Source organism: Enhydra lutris, unplaced genomic scaffold (assembly GCF_002288905.1).
Source record: "Enhydra lutris kenyoni isolate GAN:26980312 unplaced genomic scaffold, ASM228890v2 scaffoldscaffold40, whole genome shotgun sequence".
NCBI classification, from domain to species: Eukaryota; Metazoa; Chordata; class Mammalia; order Carnivora; family Mustelidae; genus Enhydra; species Enhydra lutris.
The window spans coordinates 4,292,892-4,313,743 of NW_019154124.1; the positions used below are offsets into that span (position 1 = coordinate 4,292,892).

Consider the following 20,852-nt stretch of genomic DNA (forward strand, 5'->3'; position numbering starts at 1 on the left):
ATCTCTGTCAAATAAATAAATAAAATCTTAAAAAAAAAAAAAAGAAAGGTAATCTGTAATCATGAATCTGTAATGTTCATATAATGTTTTAAAATTCTAGGTCAGTGATTCAGAATATTATCCAGTGACATAAAATACATTTTACTGCTACAATGTATATATATGCATCACTAATCTAACAGGGACACACAGTGATATGCATGTCACTTTTCTCCACTTACCTTGTCTTTTTTAATAAAATGACTCAAGAGACAAGGACCTATTACTGTAATAAGTTATTTACTACCAACAAAATAAGAGACAGACAGAAAATGGTGGAACAACAAAATGGGATTAATGTTCTAATTTTAGTTCCAGTCACTACTTAAATCATTTATAATTTTGACCCAAAAGCTAAGTAAGCAAGGAAATCTCTATCATTGACAGCAGAGATTTTTTATATATTTAAAATTATTTTTTTCGGGTGCCTGAGTGGCTAGATGGTTAAGTGTCTGCCTTCAACTCAAATCATGATCTCCAGGTCCTGGGACTGAGTCCCACATCAGGCTCCAGCTGAGTGGGGAGGCTGCTTCTCTCACTCCCCATGCTTCTCCCCCTGCTTGTGCTCTGTATCTCTCGAATAAATTAAATTAATTAAAAGGTTTTTTCAATATTACTGTACATCTAGACTTTTTAAAAGATTTGATTTATGTATTCGAGAGAGAGAGAGCAGGGGAGGGCAGAGGGAGAAAGACTTCCCACTGAGCACAGGGGCTTAATTCCAGGACCCTGAGATCATGACCCCAGCCAAAGTCAGATGCTTAACTGACTGAGCCACCCGGCACCCCTGTACATCTAGATTTTAGATAATTGTGTTTTCTTCCAAGATTTTATTTTTAAGTAATCTCTACAACCAACATGGCTTGAATAGATCAAAACCTGAGCTGAGATCAAAGTCAGATACTTACCCAACTGAGCCAGGCAAGCACCCCTAACTGTTTTTAAAGTAGTAACTTTAAGGTTTTTGGTTGGAAAGGTTTTTAAAAGGACTATACATAGGTATGTTCAGCCTTAAGCATGTCAATGAAAAATCAACATGATTTTGTGGAATACTTAATACACACACATGAGATTAACTAGATTAACAAAATCAGACACAATGCATTTGAGTCACTGTTCACCCAATCTAATATCCAACATGTTAAACCAAAAACTGATATGTAAGCTCCTTGGAAAGAGCCATTTTATTCAAAAGCTTTGCAAAGAAATACTTTGCCATCTTTTACTCCTCTCTTTACAACTCTAAAGGTGCTCCCTAGTTTTTATGTATTAATGTTAAGTGACTAAGTACCTGTCCATATAGATGGGTCAATCCACTGAACTATCCTGTTTCTTGATTCATAGTTCTCAATCTTTTAAAGATTTTTTTTTTTTATTTTTTTATTTGACAGAGATCACAAGTAGGCAGAGAGGCAGGCAGAGAGAGGGGAAAGCAGGCTTCCCGCTGAGCAGAGAGCCCAATGCGGGGCTCGATCCCAGGACCCTGAGATCATGACCTGAGCCAAAGGCAGAGACTTAACCCACTGAGCCACCCAGGTGCCCCCATAGGTCTCAATCTTATTAACCATCTTTTTTAAAAAAGTTTTTAAAGTAATCTCTAGACTTAAAGTGGGGCTTAAACTCATGCCCCTGAGATCAAGAGTCGCATACTCTACCAACCAAGCCAACCAGGCTCTCCTTATTAACTGTCTTTATAACACAGCCCCTGAGGCCCTGGTGATCATTTAGCTTTCTTCAGATCCATTTATTTCTTCAATAAGATGTGGCAAACAGAAAGGCAGGGACTCCAGCCATGAGTATAACACACTCTGTAGAAAGTGATGATCTCATCATGATGGCTCCTCATTTTCTAGATTCTTTTGACATAACTATACCGAAGTCAAAAAACCACCATATCTTAGTATTTCTGTCACTGCCCATTGAGAAACCTTCGCCATTTTCTGAAGTATTCTCAAATTTGTATTTTATCACCACTAACAACATATGCTTTCAGTACATAGAAAAATGAATCTGGACACATCATGATACAGTCCCTATCTCAAAGAAGCCATATAGACATTAAAATAAGAGCAACTCCAGTCGTGCAGGAGGACACCGCTGTTTATATCACTTCACCCAGAAAGTTTATTCCTAAACTCTGTTTCCATCTATGATAAATCCCAGTCAGAAAATTTTTTCCAAGTTTTTTTGGTGGATTTACCTTACAGTCAAAGGAGCATACAAACTGTAATTCAATGAATAGTTAGTTCTATGATGGTGTTCACTATGTGATTAAGGTAACTTGTTAGATCCTAGACAGGATAAAGAGATATAAAACATACTCCAATCACTCAAAGAGTTTCTGATCTTGGGAGGAACAGCAGCATTAGCAAAAAGAGACAGGTAGCACTATACAAGGCAAAAATAAATACCATAAAAAAAGTATGGGCAAATGCTTAACAAGAACTCTTTCCTCCTCTGTGTGAGATTTTGCTCTTTTACCTGACTGGGTAATTTGCTATATTGCTTGGCAAATTAAAATGACCCTTGATTGGTAAATAAGTTTTGTCTAGACTGAGAAAACTATAAATATTTGATGAGGATACCACAGATCTGAACTTCCCAAAGATGCAGTGACTCTTCTAACTGGCATGCCCCTTTCAGGGAACTTGGAAACCTCGCCTATGCTTGTTAAAAGAAATAATGGCTTCTTAAGGGCATAAGGGTTCTAAATCAGGACTACCATAGCTCCTAATGTGGACCCTGTCTCCTTGTACCTGACAGTCACTTGAGAAGTCAAAGAACATAGTTTCTGGATGGCTGACTGTACTCCTACATGGTCTCATACAGACATGAACAACTGATGCTGACCTCTGATAAACTGGGGCTCCTGTCCAGGATACCACATAGACTAGTGCCAAGTACAGCCTACAATAGTCTTATATATCTGAATCTTTAGTTGAGCCTAAGACCACCTCCTTGGAGGGGTTGCAAAAGTTCAAGGCCCCCAAATCAAGGGAATTCAAGAGAAGGACATATATTTGAATAAGAGGAAGGATAAGGAATAAACATCATGAAGTTTTATTAAAAATGATAATACTTCTGAAAGACAGACAGACTTTAAACATTTGAAATTTATACCAAGCATGTATCTTCTATTGAAAAAAAAATTTTTTAAACCAGTAAGATGGAGAAAGACAATATGCCACACATATGCAAAACGAGAAAAAATTGCATGGGGAGTATTCAAGGAATATAAGGGGTCAGTTAGACTTTAGAATAGTGTTTGCTTACTTAGCTATTGGTCAAAATTAAGTAACACACAAAACCCTGCAATAGAAGGAGGGGGGTTTTTCTTTGTAGATTTGGATTTAGAGAAACATGTTAAACTAGGTCTTTAGGTGATCTGTATACCAACATCATCAAACACAAATAAGCACTTGCACTGAAAACTCATGGCAGTACTCAGCATAAAGTGGTGGTCATCCAAGATCACTCTAAACAGACTTTTCCTAGCTCAAAAGGGAAAAGGCAAAAAAAAAAAAATTAATTAAAATTTCATAGGGCTCATAAAGTCCCTGGGGACTATATCCATAGACCTCAGTTTGACTAGCAAGCATTAAACAAATATTGAGGGCCTGCTGCTTGCCAGGCACTATGAAAGGTAAGATACTGACTGTCCCTGTATTCAAGGAACTTATAATATAGTTTTAATTCACTCAATAAACATTTTAGCACACATCTGTAAGTAGAAGACACTGAGATGCTCGAAGTTAAGAAATAAAGAAGGGAAAGAAGTGGTCCTTCTCAAGAAACTGATCCATGGGGAAGACAAGTATTTCAGTGATTATAGTAGTGTCATCAGAGGTATGCAAGGGGCTCTTCACAATAGTAATCGTATTTACCAAACTGTAAGGAATGAAAAGTTAACAAGCCCAAGAAAGAGAAAGGTGAAGAGATGGAGAAGGTATTCCACACTGAAAGCACACATGCAGTCAGAGATATAAAAACCAAGACATGTTTAAGCATGTTTCTCTAAGCATGACTGACAGAACACCAGCATCACAATCACATGTAATGCATGTCATGAATTTTTTATAGCTCTACTTAACCAAGTAAATAAAATTTTCTTAAAGATCAGGCTCAGAAATCTACAACTTAAAAAGCACACTCTTTTTTTAAGATTTTATTTATTTGACAGACAGAGATCACAAGCAGGCAGAGCAGCAGCAGGCAGAGAGAGAGGGGGAGGCAGGCTCCCCGCTGAGCAGAGAGCCTGATGCGGGGCTCGCTCCCAGGACCCTGAGATCATGAGCTGAGCTGAAGGCAGAGGCTTAACCCACTAAGCCACCCAGGCACCCCTAATAAGCACCTTCATCCTCATGTTCACTGAAGTTCAGGAAGCACAGATTAGAAAGAGTTGCTTATATACCTCAACACCAAAACACCCCAAATAATCCAATTTAGGCAGAGGACCTGAATAACATTTTCCCAAAGATATATAGATGGCTAAAAGACACGTGGAAAGATGCTCAACATAACTAATCATGAGAGAAATACACATCAAAACCACAATGAGGTATCACCTTATGCTTGTCAGAGTGGCTTGAATCAAAAAAAACAAGAAATGACAAGTGTTGACAAGGATATGGAGAAAAAGGAACACTCATGTACTGTTGATAGGAACACAACCTGGGGCAGCCACTGCAGAAAATAGTATGGTGGATCCTCAAAAAATTAAAAATAGAACTACCATATGATCTAGCAATTCCACTACTGGATACCCAAAGAAAATGAAAACACTAATTCAAAAAGATATATGCACCCCTATGTTTACTTGCAGCATTATTGACAATAGCCAATGTACAGAGCGAACCCAAGTGTCCATCAGCAGATGAATGGATGAAGAAGGCATGTACATGTACACACACACACACACACACACACACAGAGGAATGTTACTCGGCCATAAAAACAAATGGCATCTTGCCATTTATAACAACATAGATGGATATAGAGGGTATAATGCTAAGTAAAGTCAGAAAAAGACAAATACCGTATGATTTCACTCATGTGGAATTTAAGAAACAAAACAAATGAACAAAGAAAAAAGAGAAAAACAAAAAACTCTTAAAACTGTACAAAGAACAAACTGGTGGTTGCCAGAGGGGTGGTGGATGGGTGAAAAAGAAAAAGGAGATTAAGAATACACTATTGTGATGAGCATTGAGTAATGTATAAAATTGCTGAATCATTATATTGTACACCTGGAACTACTAAAACCCTGGATTTTTTAAAGTTTGTTTATTTATGTGTTTGGGAGAAAAACGGGGGTGGGGGAGAGCGCACGCAAGCATGGGCCAGGGGAGGGGCAGAGGGACAAGTAGACTCCCTGCTTAGCAAAGGTTGAGGGGGGGCTAGAATTGCTACAATTCAGAGCAGATGGAGTTAAAGTATGTAGAAGAGGCCAAGAGATGAGGGCAGATAAGTTAACCAAGCACAAGTTCAAAAACCACCCTTGGGTACCTAGCTAAGGAATATCTTTATTCTGAAAAACTGTACAGAGCCACTAATGATTTGTTTCTTCACCAAGGAAGGTAACAATGTGATCAGAGTAGCAGCATTTCAAAATAAATCTAAGGGTTCCAAATGCAAGGTTGAGTAATAGGTATGCAATTCTCCCAGATTCAGTAGGTTCAAGAAAAAGCCCTGATCCTGATCAGGGCATGTAAAAAGTCTACCTCTCCAACCCCACTTACAAGTAAGTTACCTTGGCTGTTCTTTGCTTCACTGAAAATTAATACCCTGTCTATAGTTTCAAAGTAATCTTCATGAGCAAATGGTGCCCACGGTCCAAATCAGTAAACTTTTTTATTTAAGAAAGGGATAATAAAATGTGTAACTTGCTATTACAAGCAGTAATTTCTACAAATGAGTTTCTTCAATTAAGTATGGAACCAACCCACCTTGGTGATTTACCTACAATCAATTTTTTATTACATACACTGGGCACATTAACCACTATAAGATTCATGTGATACTGAGTTACTTTCAATGACAATGTGGAAATAAGACTTTCAAATATTTTATTACTAAAAAACAACTCTTAGTAAATCTCTTAATCTGTCAATTACATTATCAACAGAAAGTCCCATTAATTCTCTAGTAGCCTTATGTTTTTAAAACCTTACCAAACTTGGTATCATTTGCCAAATATGCCTTAAATTATCTTTTCATCCACTTAATTTCTAATTATTACATGACATGCCGAACTTCTTTGCATCTACTTTTCCCCTTAACCAACTGTTCTGTATTCTAAGAGAAGGCTTTTATACGGTTGTTTTATTTATAACAGCATCTCTTATTTGGCTGGTTAGCCACACAAAGATTAAATCAGATTCAAGTGCCCATTTTTTATCTACAGCACATTACTACCAAGATTCCAAAAAGGGATCTTTACAAAGACTCTACAGTTAAGAAGATGAAATTATACTTTAAAGTCCTACTTTTAACTGGTCAGGGAAATTTCATCACTTAATCCCTCAACAGTTAAAGAAAATATGATTTCAAGTATCCTAGTCAAAATGCTATCACTTAAAAAAAAAAGTACCATCACTTGTTAAAATTCTAATACTGGAGAATCTTATATCATCCCTCTTGCTTTTATATTCTGTCTAATGTAGCCTATCACCATCAGAACACAGTCACTCAGGTAATGTATACAGTAAACTTCAATCTCTCTCTAGTTGCTATTTTAATGCCACTAGTTTCCTAATGCCTTTTATTATTTCCCAGCTTCCTGAAATAGGTACTAACTAAAACAGCTACTTTAAAGAACTACAGCATTGAACTCAATCACTGAAATCACACCAATTGTGTAAGGTTTTTTATACACAGGAAACAGTTTGTTCAATTCTATAGCCCCTTACATCTTTTCCTACAACGGAGAGGCTATAAAATATTTCTAGCTTTAGTTCTGTCTCTCCTAAACAACTGAAATAAAATTAGCTAAGATATGAACATTCAACAATCAGTGCTATATAATAGGCTTCAGAGTTAACAAAGAGACCAATATGATTCATGATTCAATACTTACTATATGCCAGGGCCTGTGGTAATAATAAAACAGATGTTTATATACATGAAGCTTGTATTTCAATAAAAAGATAAGGAAAAAATAATGAAAGAAAACAAGACTTTTTCAGAGAGATTTTTCAGGCACTATTTTAGATAGTGTGCAGAGGAAAGGCCTCACTGAAAAGTTGTATTTGTTGCTCAGCGAAGACTATGCTAAGAGGAAAAAAAAAAATGTTCAAGGCAGCTGGAACATCAAGTACAAAGGTCCAAAGGCAGGACCAAGTTTAGAATGTTCAAAAGAACAAGGAAAATAATACCAACATGGGAGTTAACAGTAGGTTAAGGGGAGAATATGGAGCAGAGATTAGAAAAGTAGGGCCTACAGTACCAAAAGATAGGATTTTAAGTGAAACAAAAAAATCACTGGAAGGTTTTCAAGTGGGAGAAATTTGTTTAATGTTTCAGAATTACATTATCTTCTACAGAAACAATGAATTGTGGAAAGCAAAAGAGAAACATGCAAATTACTGTAGTGTCCAAACAAGAGATGAAAAGGGCTTAGACTAGGACAATGGTAGAAATGGAGAGAAGTATTCTGATTCAAAGTGTATTTTGGAGGAAGACACAGGATTAATCAACTAATCAATGAATCAGACATGGTGGGTAAGGGAAAAGGAATAACCCAGAAGAATGCCTTAGGGTTTTGGTTTAAGCAACTAGATAGAGGTGGAGTCATTTAAAGAAAAAGATGAGCCTGGAGCAGAGTTAGATCTGAGGGAAGAAAATCAAGCAAAAAATGGGAAAGAACTGCCAGCTAAGTGTGGCATCCAAAAAGCCAACAGGGTTAAATCGTTCTAGTAGGAGGAAACAGTTATTTATATCAAATGCTGATAAAGCTATATAAATTATGGAAGACTACCAATTATTTTGACAACCTGGGTATTTATAACGGTGTTGTGTAGCCTGAAGCGGAGTGTGAACTCTTTCAAGGAGTTTATTATAAAGAGGAACAGAAAAATGGAATAGGAAATAAAAAGGGGTAGCACTCTTCAGGTATTTATATGAGATGGGAATGATCTAATTAGAAAGAAACTGAAGATGCAGGAAATATGGGATGGCAGGTCAGAGTGAAGTGTAAACATCCTGATAAAGATGAGGGGGAACGAGATCCAGACAGCAAGTACAAGAACAAAATTTGACATTTTATAAGAAAAGAAAATTTGAGTACAGACAGACTTCAGATGTGGAGCTGTGTTCCTACATCTGAAACATAACTGATATAGTATAAGCTCTTAATAAATATTTATTAATAAACAGGAAGTTCCTGTATTAAAATAGAGTCATGCCAAAGAAATCAGAAAGAATGATACTCTCTACTTGAAAGAGTACCCAAGATTCACTTTCTCTAAACAAGGAGACAGCAAACTAGGATCCCTAAGCCAAAGCCAGCTCAATGCCTGGTTTTGTAAATAAAGTTTTACTAGAACCCAGTTATGCCCATTCCTTTATACATACTGCCTAGCTTTCCAGTGACAATACAACGGAGTAGTTTCAACAGAAACTATACTGTTCCAAATCTTACATATTTACTCTTTGGCCTTTTAAAGAAATAGTCTGCTGACTCCAGCTCTAAATTTAATTTTAAATTCCAAAATAAGGTGGGAAGTGAAAAAGGATTCACTACCACACACACTACAGAGACACGCATCTACTTTATAGTCATGAGACACCTAAGAGATCTAGCAATGCAGGGGGCTCTATGGGTGGAGCTCATGAGACAGAATTAGGCTAAGGATGATTTGAAGTCATGAGCATGTAGGAAATGGTGAAAGCTACGGAAGTGGATGAAACCTCCAGGACAGGGTACACGGTTAGGTTAAGTTAAAGACTCCTAGAAAGCGTAAATATTTAACAAACGGAGAAGAAACCTTTAAAAAAAAAAAGAAAAAGATTAAGGCACAAAAAGAAAACTAGATGAAAGCAGTTGGTGGTTTCTCATAATGTTAAACACAGAATTAACTATGACCTAGCAATTCCACTCCTAAGTATACATCCCCCCACATAACTGAAATCAAAGACTCAGATACTTTATGCCAATATTCATAGCAGCATTATGCACAATAGCCAAAAGAGGGAAACATCCTAGTTTCCATCAACAGATGATGGGATAAACAAAATGCAGTACATCTATACAATGGAATATTATTCAACCATAAAAAAGAGGGTAATTCTGATAACTGCTACAACACGAACTCTGAAAACATTATGCTAAGTAGCCAGACACAAAAAAGATAAATATTTTATGATTCTATTTATATAAAGTATCTAGAAGAGACAGAGAGAGAGCAAGAGAGAGAGAGTAAAATAGAGGTGCCAAGCACTTGGGCCTGAAGAGGACAAAGAGGTCTGTGTATGTAATAAATACAAAGTTTCTGTTGGGGATGATCAAAAAGTTTGGGAACAGATGTGAGACTGACTGCACAGCACTATGAATGTACTTAATGCCACTGAATTCTATACTTAAAAATGACTAAAGTAATCAATTTTATATTAGCTATATTTTTCTACAATAAAAAGACCCAAACTACAAAAAGGTAGTTTCACTAAAAACAAAAGTACTAAGAGTCACAGTATCAAATCCTGAGAGAGCAAGCAATAAGTCTGAAAACTATGCATTTGCCTCAATGTGACAGCAGCACAGCCAAAGTCAGAGCCAAATTGTACACAGCAAGTGGAAGATCAGTGCAAGAATTCAAACACATGACCAGGCCTACAACTGAGACAGTGCCCATGGAATTATTAAAGTAAGAGGCACAAATACTGACAGAGGGTCAAGATTTAATCCAAATTAGCCACTCCCAGGACCTACTTGGGGTGATGTTCGGGGCCTGGAGAGAAGGTGAAATACTGCTGCTAAGACTTGGTAAGTAGAGGAGGTAGAACAAAGATGTGGTAGGCTTGGTTTGCATCTGGCCCCAAGAGAGTGTTGGGGCACAGTTTCTTTTCCCTCAGACTGCAAGGAGGTTTGTTCTAGGCTGGGCCTGCTGAGAGTCGATCTGTTCCAGCTCAGTCCAGATTGGTACAGTGAAATGGGCAGTTTTCGGACCCCAGGCAATATGGAAGCTAGGGATGGTGGATCAGTTGCTGAGTCCTACTTGGTATGGGACAGAGTGCAAAGGGACAGGAACTGTTCAGGGAAGAATCTCTGCTGCTCCAAAGTGATGTTCAGACACTGTCCCAGAAAGTATTCTGTAGATCACATGGTCTACCCTCCAGCTTTACCCACCAGGAGATGACTGATGCTAGCTTCAAAAACTCTACAGATTCAGGGTGCCTGGGTGGCTCAGTAGGTTAAGCCTCTGCCTTTGGCTCAGGTCATGATGCCAGTGTCCTGGGATCGAGCCCCATATCAGGCTCCTGGCTTGGCGGGAAGCCTGCTTCTCCCTCTCCCACTCCCCCTGTTTGTATTCCCCCTCTCGCTGTGTCTGTCAAATAAATAAAATCTTTAAAACAAAACAAAACACAATCAATTCAAGCACTAACTCTACCACTAAGTCACTATGTACCCTTGCGACATGTCACATAACCACTCTGGGTCTAGTTTCCACATCTGTAAAATGAACTCTTAATTCCAAGTCATGTGGCTTTGAAACAGCCAAGAAAATACCAAAGCCTGGATCTCTGAATGTGCTCTAGAACTTTTCCCATTAAACAGCACTGTCCCCAGTATGCCTGTGAAATAGGCATACTATTTATGTGCTGTTTATGCCTGTGGATTAGTGACTTAATGAGGTAAACGCTTTACCTCATTTTTGTAATACAAAATGGTAGTTTGTGTCACTTTATAGAGTTACACAAAGTCTGAGTTCTGGTAATCCTGAATCTATGCCATTTTAATTTTCATTACATCAAACTCCAGAAATACGGAGAATATTTTTGGTCATTAAAATTAAAATTATTCCTTTATGTAGTATTTCCATTTGTAAAAATGAAAACAGGCTATTTCCAAACGTGCTAACTGAAGTTCTAAATTACTGTCAAAACCTTAGAAGGCAGAACTACTATTATTTTGTTTGCAGTAATCTACCTGATGATGCTGCCCCATTTTTCTGGAACCACTTTGTAAATTAAAAATCTTATTTAGACCAAAATATTCTAATTCTTCAAAAAGGCATCATAAATAACCATCCAAGGCACATTATGCATTCTTGGTGCAGGCATTTAACTAAATTAGGTAAAGTGAAGTTACGATCTAAAAAGAAAAGGACCAATCACTAAGTGAGGCAATAGAGAAAAAGAACAGGTTAGAATGACTGAATAGGGGTGCCTGGATGGCTCAGTCAGTTAAGCATCTGCTTTTGGCTCAGGTCATGATCTCGGGATCCTGGGATCAAGCCCCACATCGGGTATTCCACTCAAGGGGAAGTCTGCTTCTCTTTCTCCCTCCATCGCCACCCCCCCCCCCCGCTCATGCGTATACACTCTCTCTCTCAAATAAACAAAATCTTTTTTTTTTTTAATTTTTTTATTTAACAGACAGAGATCACAAGTAGGCAGAGGGGCGGGGGGGGGGGGGGGGGGGGGAGCAGGCTCCCTGCCCAGCAGAGAGCCCGATACGGGGCTCGATCTCAGGACCCTGGGATCATGACCCGAGCCAAAGGCAGAGGCTCAACCCACTGAGCCACCCAGGCGCCCCTAAAATCTTTTTTAAAAAGTGACTGAGGGGCACCTGGGTGACTCAGTCAGTTAAACATCCACCTTCAGCTCATCATAATCCCAAGATGATCCCAAGACGCTGGGATCTAGTCCCATATCAGGCTCCCTGCTCATCCCTGCTCAGTGGGGAGTCTGCCTCTCTCTCTCTCCCTCTGCTCCTTCCCCCACCCCCGTGTTTTCTCTCTCTCTCAAATAAAAAAAAGATAGTAAAACAAAACAAAATAACAGTGACTGAAAGGCACCTGGGGGGCTCAGTCAGTTAAGCATCTGCCTTTGGCTCAGGTCATGATCCCAGAGTTCTGGGATCCAGCCCTGCATCGGGCTCCTTGATCAGCGGGGATCCTGCTTCTCCCTTTCTCTCTGCCATTCCCCTCCTTCTTCGGACTCTGTCAAATAAATAAATAAAATCTCAAACAAAAAAAGGGGGTGTTTGAATAAATAAGATGTGATTCCTCAAAAATTGGGAGTTTTATGATTTTCTTCTTTCTCAACAAAAATTTAACTTCTTCCTTGTATAAACCTTCAAAATATAGTTTGATTTTAATAGTTTATATATCAGTGTTTTAGGTAAAATCTCTAATTTTCTTTTTAACGTTAAGACATACCTGGGTGTCAGTAATGGCATATGGATAGAATGACTCCCTAACCACTACAGTAACAGGTAAAAAAGATCTCCGTGAGTTCTCAATATGCTCCTTCAGATTTGTAATCAAAGCTTGTCCATTTCTTTTATCCTTGCAATAACCTATTATTTTTTAAAGATATCACATGAAAATCATACACATTATAATAGCACACCAAGAAACATTTTTAAATGGAGAGGTCTGGTTTGACAACTGCCCTCAGTTTATTTCATGTGGCATCTTACTTCATTTAACTCATCTGTTAGTAAAACCTAGCTCTCCTGACCAAGTGGTCAAGCAACACTGGGTTCGAACCTAACTTTACTTTTTATTAATTATGTGGCCTTACTGAAGTCTGTTCATCTCCTTTAGCTGCCTTTTTAAAATTTTTCTTTTTCTTTTTTTTTTTTTTTTTTTTTGCAAAATGGGAATAATACTTGGCTTTTTGCTGGGATACATGTGTTACAGACAGCTGCATTAATGTTCTGAGCTTTGTATTAATTATCACAAGTGAAAAAAATTAGAAGAAAAATTGTGTATGATTAAGTATGATTCAGCATCATTCTAAGAACAGTTCTAAACAAGGCAAGTATAGTGCTATAAAACAGGCTTTTAAATGTTAGAACAAAACCACATTTAAGTGAAAGCACTTCCAAATTAGGATAAGCAAAATCAACACTTACTTTAAGAGCAACAGAAAGTATTAGTTTCCTGATAGTGGATTATGTGTAAAGAAATCAGAGGTGAAAATGCTGAGCATCAGTGAAAATGAACCAGTAAAATGCTACTAAAAACATTTCATTAGACACAAAATACTTTAGCATCTTCACTTACACAAATTCAGACTAAAAGCACCCAAACATTTCAACAAGTAATGAACTCTGTCAGCAGGTGGCTCTAGTAACATTGAAATAACTTAGTATCACATGCTATAACAAATACAGGTAAAAATGTATGGAACCTCATAAATTTCAAGTCAAAAGGAGTCACATTAATACCTCAATCCAAGCCCTCTTTTTCAAAGTAAGATAACCAGAGTCTACAATAATTCGGTGTCATGTAGTAGGACAGTGGCCGAACAAAACTGAAAATCTAGATATTTCCTTTTCGTACTGTTAGTTAAGAACTGAGTATTTACTATGTTGCCAGGTATAGGAAAAGGAGCCCTCCTCCAAAATAATTCATCTCTAACCTACATGTCACATTTAGTAATCTGTCTACCTCATCTGAAAGTACCCATAATTATATAAGAGCTCATTTTAATGATTTCTAATGGTACCAAAATAGTAATATTAAAAGGAATATAATGTTGGCAATCTTATTCCCAGTTGCTGACGAGAAAAGTAGTTTGGGTTTTCTTTTTTAAAAAGGCTAGGAAAGAATAAATTTAACATCCCCATTCACACATCTTCCCACTTTCCAGCCCCAGGACTTCCCATCTTTTTGATTATTTAACCAATTTAGGAATTCAGATAGTTGGAATACCAGAAGTAGAAGAGGTAAAAAGAAATAGAGGAGGTAAGCTCTCTCCATTAGGATAAAAAACACACAATTCTAATAAACAGCTGAATTCTGGCTCATCTTTCCTGTCTAATGATAATGGAGTCTAGGTTTTCTTTTACTTCCCTTATCCTTGAGCAACGACCTGAGAATACCTGTGTTATTATATGCAGTTATTTATTACCCTGAATTTACTACTGCTAGAAATGAAGCTACTATATATATGAACCACATGTCAAAACAATTATGACATAAATATTCTTTGTAATATTAGTAAAGGAGCTATATTACAGAAAAGGCCTAAAATGAACACAGTGAGTTCTGCCTCTGCCACTTTTCTGCTCTGTGACTTCAGTTTCCTCATCTATAAATTAAGAATGACAATACCTACCTCATAGCTCTATCTTTATCTTTCTCATTCAGAAAGAGAGATTCATAGATCTCACTTTTACAACTTTCGTTAACTAGCCTACAGCCTAGGCTTCACTATGTCCTTCTTTCCTGATGTTCCACTTTGTTGTCTAGTCTAGAGTTTCTTTATCCAATACAGTAGCCACTAGACATATAGTGAACACTTGAAATGTGGCTAGTTTGAATTAAGAGGTGCTGAAGGTATAAAATACATACCAGATCTTAAATATTTTTAGTGTGGAGAAAAAGACATGAAATTTCTCATTCACATTTTTATACTGATTTTATGTTAAAATGATAATACTCTGGACAGACTCTGTTAAATAAAATACATAACTAATTTCAACTTTTTATAAACCTTTTTATAATATGGACACTAGGAAAAAAAATTTTTTTTAGAAAATCTGAAAGTATACATGACTCTGTGTACTTCTTATCGCACAGCTCTGATCTAGATTTCTGACTTCCAAATGCTTATACTTTCCTTAAGAGTAAGGGTAAAATTCAGGGGCACCTGGGTAGCTCAGTGGGTTAAAGCCTCTGCCTTCGGCTCACCTCAGGGTCCTGGGATCGAGCCCCGCATTGCATCGGGCTCTCTGCTCAGCAGGGAGCCTGTTTTCCTCTCCCTCTCTCTGCCTGCCTCTCTGCCTACTTGTGATCTGTCTGTCAAATAAATAAACAAACAAAAAAAAATTTAAAAAAAAAGAGTAAGGGTAAAATTTATACTTTACCTTTGTAACCTGAGCCTCTTGTAAAACACTTTCCACACAGCTGATGCTTTAAGTGATGATCCAAAATGTGCTTTCTTTTGGATTACTAGTCTTACCCTATGAAATTATGTTAGAAGAAATCCACTTCTAGTATTAAACCTTAATCAAAAAAACTTTACAGATGGCACTTCCTGATAATAAAGGCAATCTCCTGTTTATTCCAATTATGGTCATTTTGCTAATCAAGTTTTTAAAAACTGCATTTACACTTAGCTCAATTTTCCCTTTAAATATATTATCATCGGGGCGCCTGGGTGGCTCAGTGGGTTAAGCCTCTGCCTTCAGCTCAGGTCGTGATCCCAGGGTCCTGGGATCGAGCCCCGCATCGGGCTCTCTGCTCAGCGGGAAGCCTGCTTCCCCTCCTCTCTCTCTCTCTCTGCCTGCCTCTCTGCCTACTTGTGATCTCTCTCTGTGTCGAATAAATAAATTAAAAAAAATATATATATATATATTATCATCTTTCCACATATTTTATTGTACCCAGGATCATGCGAGACACTAGTGAGGAAATCAGTGAGTCATCATATTAACCTGTATGTTGTGACGGGTACTTTTCAAATCTAAGAACACAATGCAGGTAAAAACTTGCTGCTAAAATCTAAAGAGTTAACAAGCAATTTTTAAGGTATCTTAAGAGTCTCCCCTGTAGCATTTGGCTCCAAATCCAATTCTATTCATCAAGATCTAGGTATTGGTTTTTATCAATGCTATGTATAGTAAAAAGTAATTTTTAAATAAAACATCTTCAATTACATTTGACTGTGGAATGTTTATAACTCCTTTAAAAAAATACTTAGGCTAGGGGTGGCTGGAGGGCTCAGTCGTTAAGCATCTGTCTTTGGCTCAGGTCATGATCCCAGGAGCCCTGCATCGATACTTCCCGTATCGGGCTCCCTGTTCTGCGGGAAGCCGGCTTCTCCCTCTCCCACTCCCCCTGCTTGTGTTCCTTCTCCCACTGCCTCTCTCGCTGTCAAATAAAATAAAATCTTTTTTAAAATAAATAAATAAAATTAAAAAATATTTAGGCTAATGAAACAAAAATTTTTAAATTTTATTCTTACTATTAAAGCAGATATACCTGAACAATAGTCTATCAATCTTCACTGGTCAGTTACTCATAAAATATTTTAGTATATGTGCTGCCGAAGCGAGCACACTCATAAAATATTTTAAAGTTACTCTTTTTTAGTGCAAACATTTAGGTAGAGAGCCAATCTTGGCAAGTAATAGGGAACAGAAAGAAGTAAAATACAAGATCCCTAACTTTGAAAGAAAGGCAAAAAAACCCTAAGGTTTTTCAAAACTTAGTGATGAGAAGAGCAAAAAAAATGTAAAAAAGAAGAAGCTGGACTTGGTAAGACTAATGAGTTTTATTTTAGAGACACAATAATTCAACAGCAAATGTTACCAAGTATGGAAATAATGGACTAGGGCTTAGCAAACCCATTCTTCAGAGATCCTAAACTAGACATTCAAACTTCAAATTTCCTGTCTATAAAATGCTACAGATAAACTAGATAAATAAGTAATCCAATAAATTCTCTTTTATAGCCTTAGAAGCTAGTATAAATATGGTCTAGTATATAACACATTCAATAAACAATCACTGAGTATCTCCTAAATTTTAAAATAGTTTATTAGTGGTAGACTGTATTTTAGCAGTACAATCTTTTTTATTTTTATTTATTTAATTTTTCAGTGTTCCAGAATTCATTGTTTATGCACCACACCCAGTGCTCCATGCAGTACGTGCCCTCCACAACACCCACCACCAGGCTCACCCAATCTTCCACCACATTCCCTTCCAAAACCCTCAGTTAGTTCCTCAGAGTCCACAGTCTCTCATGGTTCATACAATCTTCTTTTTTAAAAATACTTATGTATAATTATTATTATCTAGCCACATGTATACAATAAAATGTAATTCTCTTAAAAACATTTTAGTTTGAAATAATTATGCAGCTTCACAGAAGGTAAAGAAATAGAGAGGGAAGTTCCATGCACCATTCCCCCAGCATCCTCCATCTTACACAACTTTTCTGTATTTGAAATAAAAAGAAAGCACTGCATTAATTACATCAAAATTTCTTATAAAAACAACTCTAAAAGCTTCATTTCTGTGGGAAGCAAGGAAAATATTATTTAAGGCTCTTTTTAAGCTTCCAGGTTTTATATTTAAAAAGGGAATTTAAAAGCTTGAAAATTAAACCACAAAAATTCTGATGGTTGTCCCATAGTAAACATTGGCACTAGCTATACTTTCTGTGCCCACTAAGTAGGGGAAGCTATGCCCAAGCAATATACACCTGTATGTGGAATAGAAAAAAAAATAATTTCCTAAAATAGAAAGACAGTCATTCTGTAATTACTTACAAATTGATCATTTTCCCATAATCAAAATGGCCATATTTGTACCCAAAAAGTTTTGGCTCCATAATATAAATCATACTTCTTAAGTATTCTAATAAATATATTCAATTAAAAAAACAGGAAGCTGTTCCCTACACTGTCCTCTTTCACTGTATTATTCATTCCCTTTTAACTGTATAATGCCTTCCACTCTGTGAATTATTTTCAAGAGCAAATACTAGACATGCCAACAAAACACAGATGCATCTCATACTGTATGCTAGACAAATTCCTACCCTGTATATAAATTTCAGAAATTACACCTTATAGTAATTGCTTAAAAGACTATTGTTTTAAAGAAAAGAACTTAAGAGGTGATTCTATTTAGGAAGCAAAAATCTTCACCAATAAGTGCCTTTAAGTATTATCAGATATGGATCTGCATCTACCAGATACTTCATATTAAGAAAAACCAGTACTTTAGACTCAGAACCCTTTGTTTCCCAAGCACTGCTTCCAGGATCTTTCCTTCCAACAGTATCCCTATCTGGGCAGAATAATGGCAAAGCAACTGTCACAGAGTGCCCCATTAGGAATCTATTATTTTATGACAAAAATAATTTATACATAGTGCAAAAAACATAATGGCTTTTAAAAACTGTATTATAACAATCATACAGTTACACAGACTGTATAATATATTACTGAAACAATAGAGAGCATCTCTGGGGTTTTCCCAATGGCACAAACAGAAGTGGTGAAACACTTCAGACCACATGAAACGACAGCAAAAGGAGAATAAATAGCATTTTTATCCTCTTATGTATCAGTTTTAGAGACCCTAAAATAAATAAATTTCCTTTTTCAAACTTAAATTCTATTAAGATCAGCTTTCTGGTCAGAGTCCCATTAGACACAATATATCTATTCACTGAAACAGAGAACAAACATATGCATCTTTCTATGCGTCAAACACTGCTACTTGAATCCCTTGAAATTTCCAGAAACAATCAATTAATCCTCACAGCCAATATAACCTAGTATTAAAGTGGCTGGTCATTCAAAAACAAAATATAATGAAATCTATATGCACAACTGCCTAGACCAAATAGTCTGGAGTCAGGGTAAGAACCTTTCACTAAATCCATCAGAAATGGCTCTCATAAAAGCAAAGGTTATCAAAATAATCATACAGCAGAAAATAATCCCTTTCTCTTATTTAAAAATGGTTTGAAGTTTTTTCAACTCAACTTAAAAAAAAAGCAAATTCCACATTTAAACGGATCCTACAATATTTTCAAATATTCAAATTTTTTTCAAATATTCAAATTTAAAACCAAATTACTTTTCCAATATAAACATGACAAATCTTACAATATAAAAAAACAACAGTAATCTTGAACCCATGACCCTGAGATCGAGACCTGAGCTGAGATCGAGTTGGATGCCAAAATGAAGTGAGCCACCCAGGCACCCATTAGATCTTTTGGCCCATTTGGCTGAAGAATTGTTTTAAAAAGTAACTTAGTGGGGCACCTGGGTGGCTCAGTGGGTTAAGCCGCTGCCTTCGGCTCAGGTCATGATCTCAGGGTCCTGGGATCGAGTCCCGCATCGGGCTCTCTGCTCGGCAGGGAGCCTGCTTCCCTCTCTCTCTCTCTCTCTGCCTGCCTCTCTGTCTACTTGTGATCTCTCTCTGTCAAATAAATAAATAAAATCTTTAAAAAAAAAAAAAAGTAACTTAGTTAAAGGAATTTTAACCTTCTGATATTTTGTTTTTAGTAAGAATCTAAAATGAGAAAAAATATAAATGCAAATCAACCACGGCTTGGTTGTGCTAAAATAACTGTATAAAATATTTTGCCTTTCCTATCCAAAATACTTTTAATTTAAATACTTACTCTGAGCCTGCAGCCATTTCCAAGTATGATGTTTCTGCTGTATCAACCCCCAAAGGGATCACTATGCTCATGACGTTCGCCTCTGGTAAATTCGATTACTATGGAGTCCTATGCATTGGTATCCAAAACACTGGGGCATGCCAGCCACAGTGCTCATTGCAAACATCTAAGTGCATCCACAAACCCTGTTTAAAAAAAGAAGGGGAACAAAAAGTTAAAAATCACCTTCATATTCCTAACACAGTCATACTATTAAAACAGTAAGTAAAAAACATGAAGAAAGCATTCTTCATTAAAATATCCATATATACTGGAATTTGCTCAGGGAGACTGAAGGAATTTTCTAAATCAAAATCTCCCTTTGGGAATGAATTTAAAATACCAAAAGAAAGATTAACTAAGGTGTACTGCTTAGTGAAGAACCAACAAATATTACTCATTTTGAAAGATAAAATGGAATTTCTTACAGCACTAGTATCTAAAACAAGTCTTCCGGTTCAGAAAGTGATCTAAACTAACAAATACTGAGAACTTACTATGGACTGAGCATCATATTATGCTTTTAGATGGATCATCTATTTAATCCTTACAGCTGGAGATCGGGATCTTTTACCATTGAGGATCACAAAACCAAGAAAGATTAAAAAACTTAAACAAGGCTGCTCAGTTGAAGAAATAAACCCAGGATTTGAACCAATTCCACTCTATTGCTTATATATGTATAAAAGCAAAGCTATTTTATTTGTAATAAAACCCACTGCTTTAAAGTGGTTGTCATTTTCTATACTACGTAAATATAGGTCTACTGAGGGAGTTCTCCATTTCTTCAGTTAGTATCAACTCCCTAGAACTAATGTTCCCTAATACAGGCTATTTCTTAACTAATATACTTCATTGTTTTTAAACACATTTACCAAGTAACAAAGTATATTCAGCTTTAACATCAATGCTTCTAATCTAATTCACTGTATAACATTTGTACATGGTACTCTCCGTGAAATATCTACTCAAAATCTTTCAAATAATAAAATAGTACAAGTCAGGAACAAAACAGAAAGACAATCCTATAAACAGGAAAAGAGCAACAGTCAACATCATTTTTTTGCCATGTTATACCTGAAATACTGAAGAGCAAGCTTTCTTCAAACAGCAATTCTTGTATTTATTTTTAATTTTTTTAATTTTTACAAGTAACCTCGAGAATACCTAATTCAGGTTAATTCCTATTTCTCAAATAATTAATAATATTAATAATAATAGGTTAATTCCTATTTCTCAAATAATGCAGACTGTGAGCTCATACCTTATCGGAGTAAATACCAAAACAGGGAATAAAGTGGTAACAGTAGTTTGAATTCTCCAAGAAAACTAGCCTCTATTTTTAAACCATGTATAACTGGGGGAGACCTACTAGATTATAAGATATTATAATAAAAATACACAATAACAGGCTTTTGCACCTAAAAGTTAAAAACAGAAGCACTGGACCT

General features: G+C 36.5%; 1 protein-coding gene across 3 annotated transcripts in view; it reads right to left on the bottom strand.

Annotated features, from left to right (window-relative positions):
- LOC111155211 (lysine methyltransferase 2E) overlaps positions 1-20,852 on the bottom strand; it is a 97,643-nt gene that overhangs the window by 53,263 nt on the left and 23,528 nt on the right. For all 3 annotated transcript variants that reach the window (XM_022515315.1, XM_022515313.1, XM_022515314.1), the window contains one exon: positions 19,363-19,547. In XM_022515315.1, coding sequence (XP_022371023.1) covers positions 19,363-19,433 — 71 coding nt within the window. In that variant the 5' untranslated portion in view covers positions 19,434-19,547. The remainder of the gene's footprint in view (positions 1-19,362; positions 19,548-20,852) is intronic.